Genomic DNA, 19,938 nt, shown 5'->3' with positions numbered 1-19,938 from the left:
GTTTATTTGTTTTACCTGATACATTTACATTTAATGTTAAATGTAAATAAATGAAACGATTGTAGATACAGAAACAACTACGACTCGGCTATAGTTGGACTTATAACAACGATTATTCTCTGTACCTTTCTGAGATTATTTGATTTACCGATTATGGCAACAATTTCCTTGAACTAAACATAAATAAAACGAAAGAAATAAGAATTGATTTTCGAAAACATAATTGGTCTTACAGTATACATTAATTAAAGGAAAGGAAGTAGAGATTGTTAACAATTATAAGTATCTGGGAGTAGTGTTTGACTAAAGCTTAAATGGGTGGACATGTTGATCATATAGTTAAGAAGTTAAATACAAGGCTGTACTGCTTGAGGAAACATTTAAAAACGTGTTTAAAACGTTTTAGAAAAACCAAACCTAAAAACATGCAATGTCAAACATTTCGATTACGTTTAACAAACGATCTGTGTTTTCTGGGAACAAAATGGTACAGATTCATTGATAAAAAATTATAATGTTTATTTGTTTTACTGATTACCTAATAATCAGTATGTGATAGATCTTATTAAATGTACTACTGTCATCTTTGTTAAATATGTACTACTGTGTTATCGTTAGATAAATTATATTTTTTTATTTGTAACTGAAAAAAAACCTAATTTCTTTATACTTTCTGTATCTATAAATCCGTAAAAATATTCAATATCCACCTTAGGGAATCCACCTAATATCCATATTAGGGAAGGATACATAAATATTATATAGAAATAAAGAGCCATAATATACTGTATTAACTTGAAAACTGAAATTAGGTGCAGGGCGTAGGTGTTTTTCCTTTGTTGCCGAAACATAATGCACTAAACAAAAGCAGAAGTATTTTAACACATTAACACACTCAATTAATAAATGGGACACCCCTATTTTCTCATCGTTTTATAATGGTATAGTCCATACAAGTCGAGGTGGCCGAAAACGGCACCTGATCCCTTTAAACCATACCTTATTTAATACTCGCAAGCAAGCAATTGATTGAAAAAATACAGAAATATCGCCATTTGATACTGAATGTGTCGACACGAACAAACGAACAGATATGGAACGCCAAGAGTGCATCATTAAAACTGCATTCGACTCGATTAGCACACGAAATATCATAAACATGGCAACCCAGGTCAAAACGGCCCCCTTTTCAGCGGCGGGTAAGGTTTGACGGTATACAATGCATATGTGAAATGTAAAGCTTTCTTATGGCCCTCCCCATGCACATGTTCGCAACACGCTGCTTGGTAGGCCTATAGTGTTCGTTATATGAAGACGAGATGTAATTATACATCCATGGTTTAACCATGTAATGTATAATATTTATTTCTTTTGAATTTCTTTTTAATATGTTTGTCGAAATACCAATGACCAATCCACTGAGCAAACCTTACCCGCCGATGAAAAAGGGGCCGTTTTGACCTGGTTTGCCATGTTTATGATATTTCGTGTGCTAATCGAGTCGAATGCAGTTTTAATGATGCACTCTTGGCGTTCCATATCTGTTCGTTTGTTCGTTTCGACACATTCAGTATCAAATGGCGATATTTCTGTATTTTTTCAATCAATTGCTTGCTTGCGAGTATTATATAAGGTATGGTTTAAAGATCTTTGGCTATGTTCGGCTTCGGGATGTTATACCACACTTAGGCCTAACGCCTAGGCTAGGCTAGGCTATAGGGGTCGTCGGTTTCGTGTTATGGGTCGTCCAATTCGAGGTCGCCCGGGTCGTTGGGATCGTCCAATTCGAGGTCGTCGCTTTCTACACACCCGTGGTTAACCATCTTGAGGATTGATTCATGGAAAAGGAAAGAAATTATGTAAACAAAGTAATTCATTCTGTGTGTTTACATTTAAATGCTTGGTTAGACAAATTCGTTCTTTGACCGAAACATCATACGATATTGCCTTGACAACAACTTTATTCCGGTTCAAATTTGTCCATGGATTGAAATGGAACTTGGTAATAATATAGACAATACTCACACAGATAATACAACTGAATAACCGATACTTGAGGTATAACAATAATGTAACTTTATTAACAAAGCAAACAGTAAACATTTGTATATAGAACAACAACAACGAGGGGGCTCATATGGAGCGCCGTACGTGACATAACAGCCATACTGGCGCTGACACGACACAGGTTTGTTCTAAGCTTGGCATTGTAAAAGAGGTAGGCCTATTAGTGATTTGACAATGGAATATCAAACTGTTGCTTGTCATTGGTTAACTGGCTGGTGTTGCATTTACATTCTTACATTGCGTCTCTAGTGGGAACAAGCTTAAAGACACCTTCCCTACAATTTGTGACGTTTTTTTAAAATAATACATATATATTACTTTAAAAACATTAAACCAGGTCATTCCTTATCTTAAATGTACGTTTTATGGTAAATTATGATAAAAAGTGAGAAACAATGCACTAGCTCGCGGCGACTGACCTCTCGTGGACGGTCTTTAGGCCTAGCCTAGCTAGGCTTAGTTTTGTAGGCCGCTATAATTATTAGAATCGACTTATTTTTCATATTTTTAACCATTTAAAGACGAAAAAAGTTATCGCAATAGGACCATATATTATTATTTTTACATTAAATATAGTTTGTGATCTTAAATTAGATCTAAAAAACGTAGGGAAGGTGTCTTTAAGCAATATACAGAATAACATTGTACGACATATTTTATTTATTTATTATGGTTTATTCAAATCAATTGTTATCGTGGCTGGTATGCCAAATTAACATGGTTAAAAACAGATTAAAAAGAAACGTCAGCAACAAAGTAGAAAAACACATTAATATATAAAAATACAATATAAAAATGTATAGTATATACAGAAAGCATACACAAATTATATTATTTACACTATTATTATTACATTGATTATCAGTTCAAATTGATGGAATAAATATAGAGGTGTGCCCTGAAACTGTTAAAATCACTATTCATTGAGTAGATTCGTTAGAAATGGTAGTGCATTTTTTTTTAAACTTTCTGTATTCCACCTAAATTCAGTTCTTCATAATTATTTAAATATCATATTTTACATATTATGCGACTTTTTTTTCAGGTGGACAAATATATCTTTAAAATTCACATTACTAGCATGATAATTCTTCATTCATTATGAATAAAAAGTAAATAAATAAATGAGTTTTACAGTGTATGCTTCATTTGTAATATTAGAAACATGGCACACATGATAATATTTGAAGAAGAGCTATAAGATCAAACTTGGGTCATTGAGGTGGGACCCCCTATAATTAACACATTCAGATTTAGGCATAGTGGGTACTAGCAACCTACGGACCCTAACACAAGCCTAACAAAGTAAAGTCCTATTTCTATCCTAGTGTAACATTAGGATAACGTATCTCAACGTATCGGTTTTTATTCTAGTTAGTCTTTTTCTAGCCTAGAATAACGGCTTGAAACGCATCTATTAATTTTTATTTTAGGGAACACCATAAAATATCGATTTTCAACGAATCACTGATAGCAAAGCCTGTACTAATTCAAGTATTTCACTAGCGTGATAACAGAGTACGACACTTAGCTTTGTTATTTTTGTTTTCTTAGTAGTTCCATTGATGAATTCTAGGAACGTATCTGTTTCTATTCTAGTCTTTTTCTAGCCTAGAATAACGGTTTGAAACGTATCTCTTAATTTCTATTATAGGAAACACCCTAAAATATCGATTTTCAACGAATCCTTGATAGCAAAGCCTGTACTAATTCACATATTTCACTAGCGTGATAACAGAGTACGCCACTTAGCTTTGTTATCTTTGTTTCTTAGTAGTTCCGTTGGGGAATTCTAAGAACGTATCTGTTTCTATTCTAGTCTTTTTCTAGCCTAGAATAACGGTTTGAAACGTATCTCTTGATTTCTATTTTAGGGAACACCCTCAAATATCGATTTTCAACGAATCACTGATAGCAAAGCCTGTACTAATTCACATATTTCACTAGCGTGATAACAGAGTATGACACTTAGCTTTGTTATCTTTGTTTCTTAGTAGTTCCGTTGGGGAATTCTAAGAACGTATCTGTTTCTATTCTAGTCTTTTTCTAGCCTAGAATAACGGTTTGAAACGTATCTCTTGATTTCTATTTTAGGGAACACCTTCAAATATCGATTTTCAACGAATCACTGATAGCAAAGCCTGTACTAATTCACATATTTCACTAGCGTGATAACAGAGTATGACACTTAGCTTTGTTATCTTTGTTTCTTAGTAGTTCCGTTGGGGAATTCTAAGAACGTATCTGTTTCTATTCTAGTCTTTTTCTAGCCTAGAATAACGGTTTGAAACGTATCTCTTAATTTCTATTTTAGGGAACACCCTCAAATATCGATTTTCAACGAATCACTGATAACAAAGCCTGTACTAATTCACGTATTTCACTATGCGTGATAACTGAGTACGACACTTAGTTTTTTTTAGTAGTTCCATTCAGGAATTCTTCAATTGTTTCAATTCATTACACACATAAACAGCGTTACGAAAAGGAATAATGACGATTTTAGGTTTTAGGTACATTGAACAAACTATACCATTATCCCGGAGAAGGAATTGTAACAGTTTTCTACAATGAAAATACCATTTTGGCTTAATAACGCTTTCTACGCCCAGATAATTTAATAACTTAAATGAGAACACGTATTTGTATTTAAAAGAGAGAAAAAATAGGTATTCTTCGTAAAATAATCAATGAATGACAATACAGGACTAATCAATTTTATATAGGGCTATTTAAATGGTCAATAATTAGTATAGCGAGTTGCACGGCTTAATATTATTGTGTGTGCCGCTTTTGGAGATTTGTACCTATGCTAAAGTTCTGTTATTTTTATAAAATGAAAAAATGTTATTCTTAATTTTTAAAGGAAGAGGGTTGTACAGAGGGTTCCCCACATCTTCGTATATTATCGACTGAATACTGCATTCTACATTGCATTTAATTTAATATTTTAAATTACCATTTGTTTGACAGTGCATGTATAGGCTATATGGTATGCATTGAACGCAAGTCAAAACAAAAACACGCCACTCTGTGTGAATAACGATCAAACAATCGGCGGTTCCCACACAGAACATGCGCATCTAATATATGCAAAAAATGTTATGTCACCTGTGTTTACCAGATAGATTTCTGTGCGGAAGTGTTATTTCCGGGCCAACAAGTAGTACGTGCCATTTATAATGAATTTTATGTGCGAGAGTACCATTTCCGAGCATAAGAGGGTGTCATTTTTACCTAAATTCGCTTCGCAAATACTAAGTATCTGCCCCACAAAATAACCCTGAAATTGGCATCACTGAGATGATAGGAAAGTAAGACTTGTTACTTAAATTTGTTCAAGGGGTTTTTTTAGCTTCTAGTTCATCAACAATATTCATTTTTCCCATATCCTCCAAGATTACTTTTATTTTTTCCCACTGGTGTACACTGCTTTTCTGCTTTCCTCTCCATCGTACCAGTGCTTCAATGGTTGATTCTACAATTTCCTTTGAAAACTTTGCTTCAATCTGGCGTATTTCTGCAAGGTCAATAGAAAGCCTGCAACAAAAATTTTGCCAGTGCTCGTCCATCTTTTCAGATATCATTAAGAATTCTAAGTCTGTTAACTCTCCTGTGGAATTAAATTAAAAGAGACATTTAAAAATTATAAAAAATGAGTAAAAAACTAGAATTCACCTGTAACAAAATTTACCCACACCCCTATGCTAAATTTACTATACATTTTTCCTTGGGCTAGTACTTAATTCACCATGCACATTACAGTAAAGATCTGTCTTAAACAGTAAAGTTGAAATGTTATATAACACTATGCAAACTCACAATATACAAAGCTACTTTTGTTGCAGACAACAAATCGAATACATGTGAAATAAATATTAATCAAAATAATGTGCTTGAAAAATGTCAATAAAAAACAATAAATGTGAGATTTTTATTTTTGTTATTTATACCTGCTAGTTTGGTTATTTGGGGTCTTTCTTTGATATCCTTCTGAAACATATTAGCAACATTGTTGAAGCCATGTTGAATAAGAGCAATACAAACTACTTCAAGTTGATTCTCTTCACTAATATTGTTGTTCCTCCAATAAATCATCATCTTTTCGGCTGCTTTATTTGGATCCATTTCACTATCAGATATCTTTTTCACTTTAGTCCAACTCATCCCCAAACGAACACCAAACAGTTTCCAGCCATAGATTTCCTCAGATATTTTTCTAATAATTTTATCATCCACATAACCTATAATAAATAGAAAAATTGCTGTAAGAACTTGGAAGACTTCCTCTATAAATTTATCCAACTGATAAATTAACAATACTTGGATTCTTAATGCCATAATCTTCTAAAACAGCTTACCTTTGATATGAGACTGTGATGGTCTAGCTATAAAAATAAATAGATACAAAATTGATTTACAACATATGCACATTTTTATTATGTTGCGGGATAATTATTGTCATAAAAATCACATAAACTTGTGAATTACAACTTACAGTACATTATAGTTTATACTAAAGTATTTGGGTTAATTACACATTGTATACTACTATAGGTCTACTGGTAATTAAGCACAGTATTTTTACCCATCTGTTAAAATATTGTGTAACATATAAAGTGATCAATCAATATCTTGGCCACATATGAAATATGACATACCGTGTTTATTGTTCAGATCGGTTTTTATTTTTTTATTTTATTTATTTATTCAAGATCCAACAGTGTATCAAGAAAAACACCAATACAGGATCGCCATAAAATATACATTTGATTTACATAAAAAAGAACAAGGAAAACAAACAGATTTATATATTATTAAAAATGACATTAAAGACAGAAGTATTACAACTAAAAATATTGATGGGGTTGTTTATTCAAAATGATCTTCTATGGGGGGCATTTATTCAAATAAATATGGTATTTAAATTTGACAGAATAGACTACACATGTTGTTTTATTTTGCCATAAAAACACCACAATTACATTTTAATTTGTGTGAGTTTTATCCTAATTAACTATAAATGGTACAAAACTACTTACCTTCATCTTGAGACTGTGAAGTACAAGCTATAATGATATAAATATATAAATTCATCAATAATTTATCGCACATTGTTATTATGTACTGCTGGTTAAAAAAAAAAATGTAAAAAATTATAGTATTTTGCAGGTATATTTAATTATTGTATAACAACTGATCAAATATTATACTTACCAGATCTATAGACAAGATCTTGAAGTTTAATATATTTTTAGGTTTGTTGGAGAATCAATTCTAATGGCTGATAACATATATAACTGATTTATTGCCAACAAAAAAACAACATAAACATATCATTGACAAAAGGTGATAAGATATAGTTAAAAGAAACTAATCAAAGCTTAACACAGCTCAGATCTACGCATTTCTGCATTTTATTTATTTTAAAATTGTTTTCACACAAAAAAGATACAAGTTTACCTTTTGGTAGTTCATTTTCGCCAAACAATTTACGATAAAGTTTCACTTCCATGTGATTGCTTCCACAAGGTAACTTATCTTTGTCAAACTTGCGAATACGATGCATATGAGCATTTGTACTACAAACACAAGGGATATACATCCTTACTTCTAGACCTCGAGCATCCTTCTGACTGAATACATTCAATTCTTCTTTAAGGAAACGAAGGACCTACAAAATTATAGTATTTAATGTATAAATCACAAAACAAAGTTTTCATCTTTCTCAAGATCTTATAGATATATATAAACACATCAGGCACAGAAAATTAATTCTAAACCGCCCGGTGATAGGCAGAAATTTAATTAATTAATTTGAAATGATAAGTAAGATGAGGAAATCTGTGAGAATGAAAAAAATTCGCCCCAACCGAGATCGAACCTGGAACCTTCTGCTTGATATGCAGATGTCCTATTCATTATTTTTACATTGGCCCATTATTATTTGTAGTCAAATGTAGTACAATTTACTTTTATTTCAAACATGAAACAATTTCATATCAAACGAATGCTCTTTGCACAAGCCCGAAAACCATACTATCCAGCAATTAAGCAATCTCATTCACTGCGATCCTAGTCAAGCTAAGAAGCTAACCCAGTCAAGGAAGCCCTTCAACAGTCGGACCCAGCATATATTTGGATGCTAGAGAAGACTGCCTCTTGGATGCGACTGGCATCAGTGGGAGGAACAAAACTGTACTGTACTGTATTTGGTTATTCACCTAATTTGCAAGGACATAATTCTCATCTATTGTTTAGCATTTTAATATTTATAAGTCTACCTTTTGACAGGTTTCAGGTAGTGGCTCGAGGTCTTCTGTACACTGTTCTGAAGTGTAACTCTCTGTTCTGACTATTGTTGTCTGAAATTAAAACAGAACCTTGTAAACAGTTTGGCACACACTGAATTTTGTGGTTTTTATCTGGTAGCTTGATATTTTACACTTTAATAGAAGTTGAAAGAATTTCTTTGACCCCTATCATCCATACAACTGTCATCTAATTGAAATTTACATAATCTTGATTATTTACAGTTGATTCATTGATTTCACTGACCATTTAGTAAAATTTTAAAAAACTAGACTTTAAAACCTGATTTTGAAGGGGCATGTTGATGTGTTTTTGAATCGTAAGCTTTGGAACCACCATATACAGATATTAAGCAAACAATGTTGGTAGTCTCTAGATATTTGAGTCATCTCCTGCCAAAATGCTATTTCTCCCAATTTTTTAGATTTCATAGTACTCAAGTATACTCTCATAATTTCATACACCTCCCTCTATTTAATTTTTCCATGTTGAGTGGTCTGTACCAATTATAATATTTACCTGTAACATACGGCAATGATTAATGTTAGTCACATATAGAATGACTAGATGATCAGCATCAATATTCAATTCTACATGCTCATAGGATAGGTGAGGTTCATAATCTTCCATTTGAAATTTCTCAATGAATTTTGTTGCAACACGTTGAAATAGATCATCTGGAAGATAGCTACCAAAATCATGAAAGAGCGAAATTGCATGCTTTCTTTGTTGCAGTTCTTTGGCTTCTGGTTTCAAACATGCAAAAACATAGAAAATTCGTTCATCATTCTGTTAAAAAAAAATGAAGAATTTGAGACAAGTATATAGATTTTTTTGAAAATAAATAAAAAATTAAAGATGAGTTTTAACAGAGCAACTTTTGTATATTATCAATACCTTTGTACTTTTTCGTTCACACATTAGACCAAACTTTTGCATAAGAGAGACGAAGTCCTTCAAAGTCACAGATTTACTGAAATTCTTCAACAGATGTTCCAACAATTCACCTTTTAAAATTCCCCTTTCCAGTTCATCCCAGGCATCTCTCATATCTTTATCCTATTATGTTTATAAAAAAAATGAAAATGTTATCTTGTCAATTAATTTTAGTAAATAAAAGATAATTGGTACCAAATCAACAAATACTTGTGAAAGTTGTTCTTGATAGAACCCATGACCTACAGATTGACCACTAAACTTTCATTAAGACATTTATATTAATAGTATTTACTTATATTTGTCTCTTAATAAAGAACATGATTTCTCATAATGGTGTAAATTTCTTTTCACTTCTTTTGGCGAGAGTGTTACAAGGGACCTTATTTTTTGGACCCAAACAATTTGAAATATGTTAATAATTAAATTTGAATGATATATGTCTATACTGCCGACAACAAATTTATTTCCTCACTTTTACATATTTAATTTATAATTGGGATATTGCTCTATGTAAAGAATTGTCAAGAATATAGTCAAGTAGCATAACTACTCGCAATTTCCCGAAATTCTAAGATTCACTATGAATTCAAATTTTTTAATCTAATCTTAAATCAATTTCAGGTTAGGACATTTTGAGTATTTCAAATTGTTCATGTTGCCGGCGCATTTATGCACAAAACTTGTACGTAGCGTTTTTGTTCTTTATACTTTTGGAATAAATTCCTTTGATTTTTGATGAATTATAAATGTGAAATAATAACGTCAAAATGGGTAATTTCATGCAAATTTGTGTAAAAATAAGCCTATTTTGAATCGATTATAGCTCTTCATTATCAATGGTGACTTATTATAAAAGCTAATGATTTAGATATGAATTTATGTAAAATTTGAACCGACAAGATGTTATGACATATGTCCATTCGAATTTTAAAAATTGGATTTTTATCTTTTTGTCACAGTTCATCACATTCAATAGAGCGTTTCTTGCATCCATTTTATATATCAATTTTCTCCTAAATTTATTGCTCTAACAATTCTCTTTCAGACATATGAAATTGTTTTCAATTTTTTTAAAAGTCATCATATTCAAGCAATTGAATAGATGGGTGTTGCGTAAAATAAAACTAACCATTAACTAAACTGTTTACAATAATACTGTAAACGGTTGAACGGTACAAATTGCCTTTTTAGATTAACTGAAATGCCTGGCTAGATGGCTAGAGTGTATGTCTACGACTATGCTGTTCATAGTACAGCATACTGTAGCTTAATATATAGCATGTGCATGTTACGTTGAGTTCATATCTTACTTCAATAATGTGTTTTTAATTTGTTTGCTAACCTGAAGCTTTGGATCTATAACAGTGATGATTGTTGTTGACATGTCAACTAGTCCCATCAAGTCTATTACTATTATATCTCTTAGTGCCTCATCACCTGGGTAGTAGAGAATCTCGCCGATGTCATGCAAATAGTCAAGCAGAACGTTGTGGTCTTTTGTAACTTTACAGTCTTTTAATATTTCAAAGATCTAAAAGAAGTAAATTGATTAAATCCTGATGATAATCTAAAGCTATAATAGTTCTAAAGCTTGTAGAGTTTAATATTGTAACAGAAATAAAAAATCATTTTTTAACAAAAGCTAAAAAAGAAAGATAAATTATTAGAATTAGATTATTTGATATTTTTAATTCCATCAGAATCTTGCATCTTACAACACAAAGGGCATTATAGATTATTAAAAAAAAAATAAAACAGACCTGATTGTATTCTTGCAATTTGGTTGGTCAATTACGTGTCATTTGGAATTATTAACCCTATCTAACGAAAAAGTATTATCGATAGATATACGATAGATATAGCTTGAATAAAAGTAGGCGTGTTATAAAACAAATTTATGACTAAATTGACTTCTATGTTTTAAAGTCAGCTTCGCCTCGTTAGGAATAGAGCAGTTTTCAACGATTGAAATATTATCTCCATTCAACGAATACAAAACTTTAATTATTTGTTTTGTAAAGGCCAACTCAGACAGCGTCGTACAACGAAGCCCGACGAGTCGTCTTATTATTATCACCATTAGATATCCCTTTTTTATGAGTAGGGCTAATTCCAAATGACACGTGATATGTAATTAACCAATCAAATTGCATGAACACAATGAATTCGTCTATGTTTAAGGAGGAAAACAATTTTTAACATAACCTAATTAGAATAAATATTATTTTAAAAACATTTTTGTCTACCTGAGAAATTGGTAAATATATGGACTTCTGTTTCAAGCTTTTTATTTCCTTCTGGAATTTTAGCCATTTTATTGGCAAAGTGCGGATCATTTTCTTTAACAAATCCAGTATTTCCTTAATAATGTCAGAAGCATTACTCTCTGCAAATGATACACTGTTTTCAATGACAAAGATAGTTGAACACACCATAGCTCTGTATGGTTTGCCTTTCAGGGCTTTCCAAATTCTCTTCTTTATTTCTGCAAGCTGTAATAAAGTTAATTATACATTTTAATATTTTGTTATCATAGTGTATGATAAACTTTAACAGATTAATTATCTAACATTCATATATATAACTTTATTTCCAAAATTTGTAAAATTAGAACAATCTTATGTGTGTACTACTTACAACCAAAAAAATAAAATAATAAAAAAAATCAAATACCCCTTTTACACCGCCAGCATAAATACGGAGATGATCTGGAATTGTCTAACCCGAGTCATACCTGGGACGCAGAAAAACAGTCCCATTGTATATGTTTTCCTGGTTGGTTGCTATCCTCGCTGACTATAGTATTCAATTAATGGTTATTATTCATTATTATTTAAAGAAATATTATTCTTCACGAGTATAATCAATTTTTTTGTATTGCCATGAAAAACAAATTGTAGGAGGATGGTAGGATAATGAGCAGACCGTTACTAGAGTGTCTCTTCATGTGTGAAAGGGCGATATTTCTATTAATCTAGAACATTTACACAGGTTGGTATTTTTCAGTGTAAATGCATGCAACCCGTGTCATTCCGGGGTTAATGAATCAGGTGTGAAAGAGAAATATATCCGGATGCGACACGGGTTTGTTCTAAGCTAAGCGGTGTAAAAGTGATAAAAATAATAATGGCACTAACATTTGCTATCTCAAAATATAAAAACGTGGCTGTAAAAAGTTCTAGTAAACATTTACAGTGAACATTCTTCAAGTTGTTTTTGAAAATATCAATATCAAATTAGTTCTCCAGTTTACTGAATAGTTTCTTCATTGTTAAACTTTTATTTTACCTTACAATTCCTTTCTGCTTCAGTTCCTTTAAGACCATTTAAATGTGTACCTATCAGTAATACAGGAGGACAAGATGTACCACCTTCTGTCTTTGCATCAGGTCTACTGTTTGTGTATATGGAACAAATCCAAGAAAGAATGAACTCCAGATTTGTCATTCGGTGGTCATACTTTTCACCCTAAATTTTATAAGTATATATGATAAAAAAAAAAATTTTGTAGAACACTCAATTTTAATTACTTTGATCAACAATTGACAAAAACGTAATTGTTATTCATTTATTGAGTAATGCAGGAAAAGAATGTTCATTATTGATGTACTTTTTTTCTTGATTGTCTATGGATAACATGTGAGAAGCTAATTGATAAGTCTTAAAACTTTAAGATGTGTTCAGAGCAGAGGTATACATTTTTCCCTATAAAGCAATCACAATAAAGGAATTGAAAATAGTGTTTAAAAACTAATAAAACTGAGCTTACAGTTGTTGGATCAAAAACTTTAGCTTGGGCATCAAGATCATCACAAAGGTTGAATACTACGCATACAACAGCAAAAGATACCATGAAGAGCTATGAGATTAATAAAACAGTGACATTCAATGAATGGTAAGTATATTATAATGCTTGATTATCAATAACATTTAAATTTAGAATTATATAGGGTTTTTGTTTCATAGTGTTTTAATTTTTAGATTTAAAAATGTCATGTCTACAACTACTACTAATAAATTTATTATAGATTTGCGATAGATATTTTACCATAGTACTAGAATTCTTAATAACATTTTACTTTTTTATTTTTTTACGACATTAGTGTTGGCCTTTCCTAACTTTTGCTTTTGTCTTATATTTGAGGAGGAAGACCTGTGCAGGCAGAACTAACTTGTTAGGCCTTTTCTCACAGAAATATGTGTTGGGAATATATATAAACTAAAACCATGCTGGTCTGACTTTCTGTCAGAATGGGTCTGACTTTCTGTCAGAATGGGTCATTCAGGCATCGGGTGGAATATTCAATATGTATATTTATATTCCCTGCATTTTGCTTGCATGTCTGTGAGAAAAGGGCTTCATGTAATGAAATGTAACTACTTTACCCGCTGCACCACATGATAAATTTGTTGTCCTCCGAAATCCCAGATATTCATCAAAAACTTGTCGCTAGTCACCTTGTCATTACTTCCTTGTTTCTGAAACTCAATCTCTATTAATTCTTTTTCTCTTTTTGAAGGAGTCTTTGTCTTGTCATCACTTCCGTCTTTCTGAAATTTTTCTTGTTCTATATTTTTGGTTGTTTGTAATTTAAATAAATTAAAAATGTTAAAATATTGTATTAGTTGACAAATAAAATATCAATATCATGTTTCTGTATGTAATTTCTATAGGCCTTTTTTTGGGATAATTTTTTATAGGATTCTAATTATTTTATAAATGGTAATTAAAATTAATAATTATTGTAGAAAAGTACATTGTCAGACAATTTAATTTTTAGAAATGAAAGTGAAAATAACGAAGGATCTACAGAATATCAACGTTTCTGATGATTTCAGGTCCTGAGTTTGCTTTTCTAATGATTCTACTCGACTTTTCGTTTCCTGATTGACAAGAATACTTGTCATAGTGACTTTTCAATTGCCATATATCTTGAAAAAAAACCTTGTCAATTATTAAGAGGAGAATTTGGCACATGCCTCTTAAGATGTTCCTCTTTCATTGAGTTTGTTTTGAGAATAATAACAAATATAGTTTCTGGTTAAAACATGAGCAGAGGTGCCTTGAAAATAATAGGTCTAGTTTTTTCAAGACACAGAGGCCCATAGTTTTAAAAAACAAAAAATTAAAAGAGGCAAAGTATATTTGTTTTGAATTATGGATCAAACATTCGAAGACACCAACTGTTTTAAAAGTAAACTTCTATTCAATTTAACCACCTCTTCCATCTTAAATCGAATATCAAAGCCCAGGTCACAAGTCAGCCCATGTAAAATTCAGTGCTTTAAGTTTTGGTAGAGCAGACAGTGAAAATATTAGGTGTGAAATGTAATAATAATACGCCCTGCACTTGAAATTCCTATTAACATTTTTTATTACCCTCATCCATTTTGCTTTCTTCTGTTTCAGTTGATTTTGCTGGATTTTCTGTTGACTGTTCTTCTATTTTGTCTTCATAATTGCCAGAAGCCTGTTTTGCTGAAGCTCTTGCAACTTCTTTCATTCTATTCTTGTTATCAGAAGCATTTTCTGTTGATGCTGTTTTAATTTTTTTCTCTTCCACGTCATGCTTGTCATCAGAACTATTTTCTGTGGATGATGCTGTTGCATTTTGCTTTCCTTTTACTCGTTTCACCACTTCTCTGGCAACTGCTTTCTCATACATTTCAGAAGCTTAAAAGAAGTGTAATTTACTTTTGTATATTATTGTAATGCTTCTATATATACACAGTATTATTTTAAGAATGCTACTAGCGAGTCAAATGGCCGAGCGGTTAAGGCAGGGGCGCCGTTTACCGTACCTAAAGAGCCAACAACATCGGCAAGGGTTCGAGGCCGACTCGCTCCTAGTTCTGGTGGTGAAACAAGTCTTCTCGGATAAGGACTATAAACCGTAGGTCCAGTGTACACAGTTATAACCTGTGTGCACTTTAAAGAACCCAGTTCATTATTTGAAAAGAGTAGGGGGTTACCCCGGTGAACTGGTTCACAAAATAGCCCCTGTATCAGGGGGATTACCACCTATCTGATAGGACAGTGATTAATTCACTATTGGTAATCCTTGGCCACATTGCCTAAAGACATAAAATAAAAAAATAAATAAAAAAAAATAAATAAAAAAAAAAATTTAAAAAAAATAAAAAAAAACTACTTTTTTAAAGCCCCCTTCCCTACGTTTTTTAGATCTAATTTAAGATCACAAACTATATTTAATGTAAAAATAATACTATATGGTCCTTTGCGATAACTTTTTTCGTCTTTAAACGGTTAAAAATGTGAAAAATAAGTCGATTCTAATAATTATAGCGGCACGCTATAAATCCCAAAATGCATTGCGCGCGGATTGATATTTTTGTTTTTCACCTGTAATTCACCCACTTTTCGATCGATCGTGAGGCCAAAACAAATGGAAGACTCCTAACTTTTCAGCGAAAATACCGGGTTTTTCCCAATTTGTATCAACGGAGTCTGGCAAAAATAGAAAGACAATTAATGCAGCAACTATACAACGTCAGGCTAGGTATATAGCTAGCGTACGATGTTCGTACGTTACCGATGTTTGCCAGCTAGGCCTACAAAACTAAGCCTAGCTAGGCTAGGCCTAAGACCGTCCACGAGAGGTCGATCGCCGCGAGCTACTTAGGTAGTGCATTGTTTCTCACTTTTTATCATAATTTACCATAAAACGTACATTTAAGACAAGGAATGACATGGTTTAATGTTTTTAAAGTGATATATATGTATTATTTTCCAAAAAACGTCCAAATTTGCAGGGAAGGGGTCTTTAAATAGGATAAGAATGGAACAAGTCTGGGACAAGGTCTTTGTACTCAAACGCAGGATTGGCTAGAATGAATAGCTATAGCAACCAATCCTGTGCCTCTCTCTCTCTTTGGTGCTAATTTGGTTACTAATTTTGTATTTTGCAAATTTTTTGGTTTCAATTCTCATGTTACTTACAAGTCTCTGGTGATTGTTCTTCCAAAATTGTTTCATGTTCCCTTTGAATGTACACTGTTCTTGTTTCTGCTATACCATTAGTTACTTCATGGTTTGGATTAAAACTACAGAAAAAATAAATATTTACTGTATTAAATAATTTTTTTTTAAACTAAACAATGGCCATACAGTATTTTTTGTTTTCTTATTGTCTGCCTATATTTTAACGATTAAAATTAGTGCCCCAATGCAACCAATTGGTTGCCATGGCACTGGCATATGTTGTTATATTGTGTATAAGGTATGTTTTTCCGTCATTATTCCCTTAAATCCATAATAATAAAAATGGCTAAAACTGAGAGGAAATTATGTTTAAATGCTTATTGAAGCTAAAATTTACACAGACATTTCTCCCGAGACTGTAGATAGAGCTTCAACCCAAAACCATCTCATTATACTTTAATAGTGATATTAGGAGGGTAAAAAATTAACTCAAACAACATTAACACCACAATTGGTGTTTAAAAAGAGGTTATTTCTAGATTTTCTTACCCTTTCCTTAGTAAAGAATTGATAGTAGAAGTTTTTCCTACTTCCTCAAGACCTACAAAAATAACTCTGCCTTGTTTAACTACAATTTCCCCTTCTTCCAGGGCTTCATTGTAAGCTCTAATTGCTTCTAGTCCTCGAGCCCGTATCTCAATTGGAGTGGAATCTTAAAAAATAAGGATTTAATAGTAGTTTATAATAAAGTTATTATATATTTATTATTACTATGCATTCACATTGGACACTTAATTAATACCTCTCACTTTTTTAAATCTTTGTAATCCTTGTTAATTTGCTTTTAGAATGATTTTATAATACACAATTTGTATAGGTTATTTAATTAAAATAACCGTTACATTTTATTTTGTAAATAACAGTTGATAATAATAATATAAAATAGAATACTTTAAAAAATACCAATATCTTACCATCAAAGTTGCTGAGCTTTTGTAATATACTTGGATGCTGTAACATTGTAGTAGTACCAAGAAAACCAACTGCAAACTCTCTTGCCACCTTTAGATTCTTACTTTCTCTTATCATCTTCCATTCATTATCATCCAAAGGAGTAAGTAATTGCCTTACATCTCCTGTACTTTCACCCTCTGTGTGTTCACTTTCACATAATTTGCACAAGTAAAATCCTACCAATGACTCTGCTATCAACTTGTGAGAAGGCATGAATATCTGACTAAAGCTGGATTTTGAAAATGGTGCTTCTTCATATACAAACCCCAGTTTTAGGGCCAGGTCAACCATATCTGTGTTAGCTTTCAAATCTCTTTTGTTTATTGAAAGTTGGTTTACTTTCAAGCCGTTATACATACACTTTCCTAACAGAATCATAGCGTTTATATATTCAGCTGGAGCATCTTCAAATGTATTAATTCTGTTGTACAGTCTGTGTTTGTTAAACTGATTAAAAATGGTACGAAATAGTTCTTTAAAAAGTTCTGCATTATTTTCAGGAAGACTTTGACGGTCTTCCCACAGCAAACATATCATCATCAAAGTCATTGGATTTTTGCACATTGAATATGCTTTTTGCCTGGCCCATGTGGCAATACCTAATTCTACTCTGAGGGATTCTCCCAATTCTGGTTTTCCAAAATACTTGAAGTGTTTGTCAATATACTTTCCTATGCTCTGATTGTTAAATCCCTTAACTCTTACATGTATGTCACACTCTTTTATGAATGCCTCAATGTTTTCTGGATTTGATGTAAGTATTACAGTACTCTTCTCTAAGTTGTTGTTTTTGAAAAGACGGATTACGCTTGGATTATTAAATTTCAATTCATCTAGCCCATCTAATAGTAACACCACTTATCGTCATGTTTCTTGATGAATCGTTTAATCAACCTTGGATCGCTTGGAAGATCTGTGTCTAAATTGAAATCTTCCATATCTAGTTGCTTTACAATCAGATCAATGATGTCGTCGTTTATTTCTAAATCTCTTACGCTTAAAAGAAATAAAATTTTACCTTCAAACACTTTATTTGATTGACCAGACGTAGCCCAGTTGTATGATAAATGCCTTAATAAGGTAGTTTTATCAATTCCTCCTTCACCATCTATAAAAGCTCTACATCCAGGTATGCAACTGATTACATCTACCACTTCTTCTAATGTTGTTGGTTTGCAGCCTTTATTGTTTTTAGCTTCTTTCAGTAGTTCCATATCGGTAAACATCTGTGAAATGTCAACTTTGTATCTACCACGCATTGTTGGTGTAAATCTCCTGGCCTGTCTACGAAATTCCTTTTGTGTTTGAAGCAGATATTGTTGTATCTTTTCTAAATATAAAGATTTTTAGCTTGATTAAACTATATAAAGTTTTATTAATACAGTATATTATTACATTAATTTATTATGTGGTATTTCATAAAATTGTTAAATGTTTTGCATTCCTCTAATTATTTTTATGTTTTTATTTTTGTATTAATTAAAATTATCTAACTTTATTGTTATAATGGTTTTTGTCACGCAATCATAATTAAGCTTTATAGAGTGAGTGTGACCAAATATAATTTATGATTACGGTAATAATTTTCAGAATATGAAACTTTAATTTTTAAAATATGCTCAACAGAGGGCAGCAAACAGAAAAATATAATTATCACAAAGGATTTTTATGACAATAGAAATTAAGTTCCACTTTAGAGTAAAATAAAATAAACCTAAAACTTGTATGAGTGTGAAAGTGAAATTATTATATTAAAAACTAAAATATATAACATTAAGACATATTTTTATTTATCTTAGTTATAACATCTCTCTTTATCCATATCAATGACGGTTTGGTGCACTGTATAGGCATACGAACCTTAGCCTATTGAAGGAATATTGAAAGAGCGGATATGTTTACTATGGTGGGAATGACATGCTGTAGACAAGGATCCCATTTACTGTACTTGTAAATTTATCATTAAATCCAAAATCGGTTTATAAATTCTAGCATCTTATTATAGTTAGTTTACTTCTTCAGTTTGTCTGATTTTTATTACTATCAAACATATACTTCAGAAGTAAAAATTTAAGGTTAATTACTATAGACAATTATCATGGGCATACTGATTAATATTATTATATGTGATATACAGTATGAATTAAAAGTGTTTGATATTATAAGTGATACACTGTACAGTCATACCTGTTTGATATATCCCAAATTGTGAAGGGTAATAACATCATTCACTTTCATCCAAAACTGATATAAATAGTTCATAGTAACGTTAGTTCCAAGAAACCTTATAATTGTGTACAAAGCAATTATTGTACAGTAGCAGCTTTATTATTGACCGGCTTCGAAATTCAATGATTATATTTTATAATTATTGTTGCAGGTTTATTTTTGACAATCAGTGAATTCAACAAGTACTGGATTATAAAATGGAAATTGTATTAACTATATTAACAGTTTCCTATTTCTAAGATGAATAGATATACACTTTATATTCCTTTTCAAGTTGATTTGATTTGCCAAGACTATATTTTTAAATGTTTACGTTCTTTTCAGTTGATTACTGTATCTTATTTAAATTGAATTGCATTATTATGGTAAACATTACAAGTAAACTCACCTTCTTCTCTGTTCATTGGTATCACTGGCTTTGAGTCTGTTTAATA

At 31.5% G+C, this 19,938-nt stretch overlaps 2 protein-coding genes across 2 annotated transcripts; both read right to left on the bottom strand.

Moving 5' to 3' along the window:
* Positions 1 to 5,371: 5,371 nt before the first annotated feature.
* LOC144839344 (uncharacterized) lies at positions 5,372 to 11,764 on the bottom strand. Its single transcript, XM_078694660.1, has 10 exons — positions 11,565 to 11,764; positions 10,661 to 10,849; positions 9,277 to 9,438; positions 8,899 to 9,168; positions 8,352 to 8,432; positions 7,531 to 7,741; positions 7,110 to 7,136; positions 6,429 to 6,455; positions 6,021 to 6,311; positions 5,372 to 5,680 (listed from the first exon to the last, which is right to left on the bottom strand). The coding sequence occupies exons 1-10, from the start codon at positions 11,751 to 11,753 to the stop codon at positions 5,406 to 5,408; spliced, it is 1,722 nt and encodes a 573-aa protein (XP_078550786.1). The 5' UTR covers positions 11,754 to 11,764; the 3' UTR covers positions 5,372 to 5,405.
* Positions 11,765 to 12,878: 1,114 nt separating this feature from the next.
* Positions 12,879 to 18,534, bottom strand: LOC144839343 (uncharacterized). The gene is made up of 8 exons (XM_078694659.1): positions 18,294 to 18,534; positions 17,236 to 18,117; positions 16,811 to 16,973; positions 16,280 to 16,383; positions 14,699 to 14,992; positions 13,705 to 13,886; positions 13,088 to 13,177; positions 12,879 to 12,944 (listed from the first exon to the last, which is right to left on the bottom strand). Exons 1-8 carry the CDS (start codon positions 18,532 to 18,534, stop codon positions 12,879 to 12,881), a joined length of 2,022 nt encoding a protein of 673 aa, XP_078550785.1.
* Between the last annotated feature and the right edge of the window lie 1,404 nt (positions 18,535 to 19,938).

The sequence above is a fragment of the Antedon bifida genome, chromosome 4 (assembly GCF_963402885.1).
Source record: "Antedon bifida chromosome 4, ecAntBifi1.1, whole genome shotgun sequence".
NCBI lineage: Eukaryota > Metazoa > Echinodermata > Crinoidea > Comatulida > Antedonidae > Antedon > Antedon bifida.
This window is presented reverse-complemented; position numbering and strand designations above follow the sequence as displayed.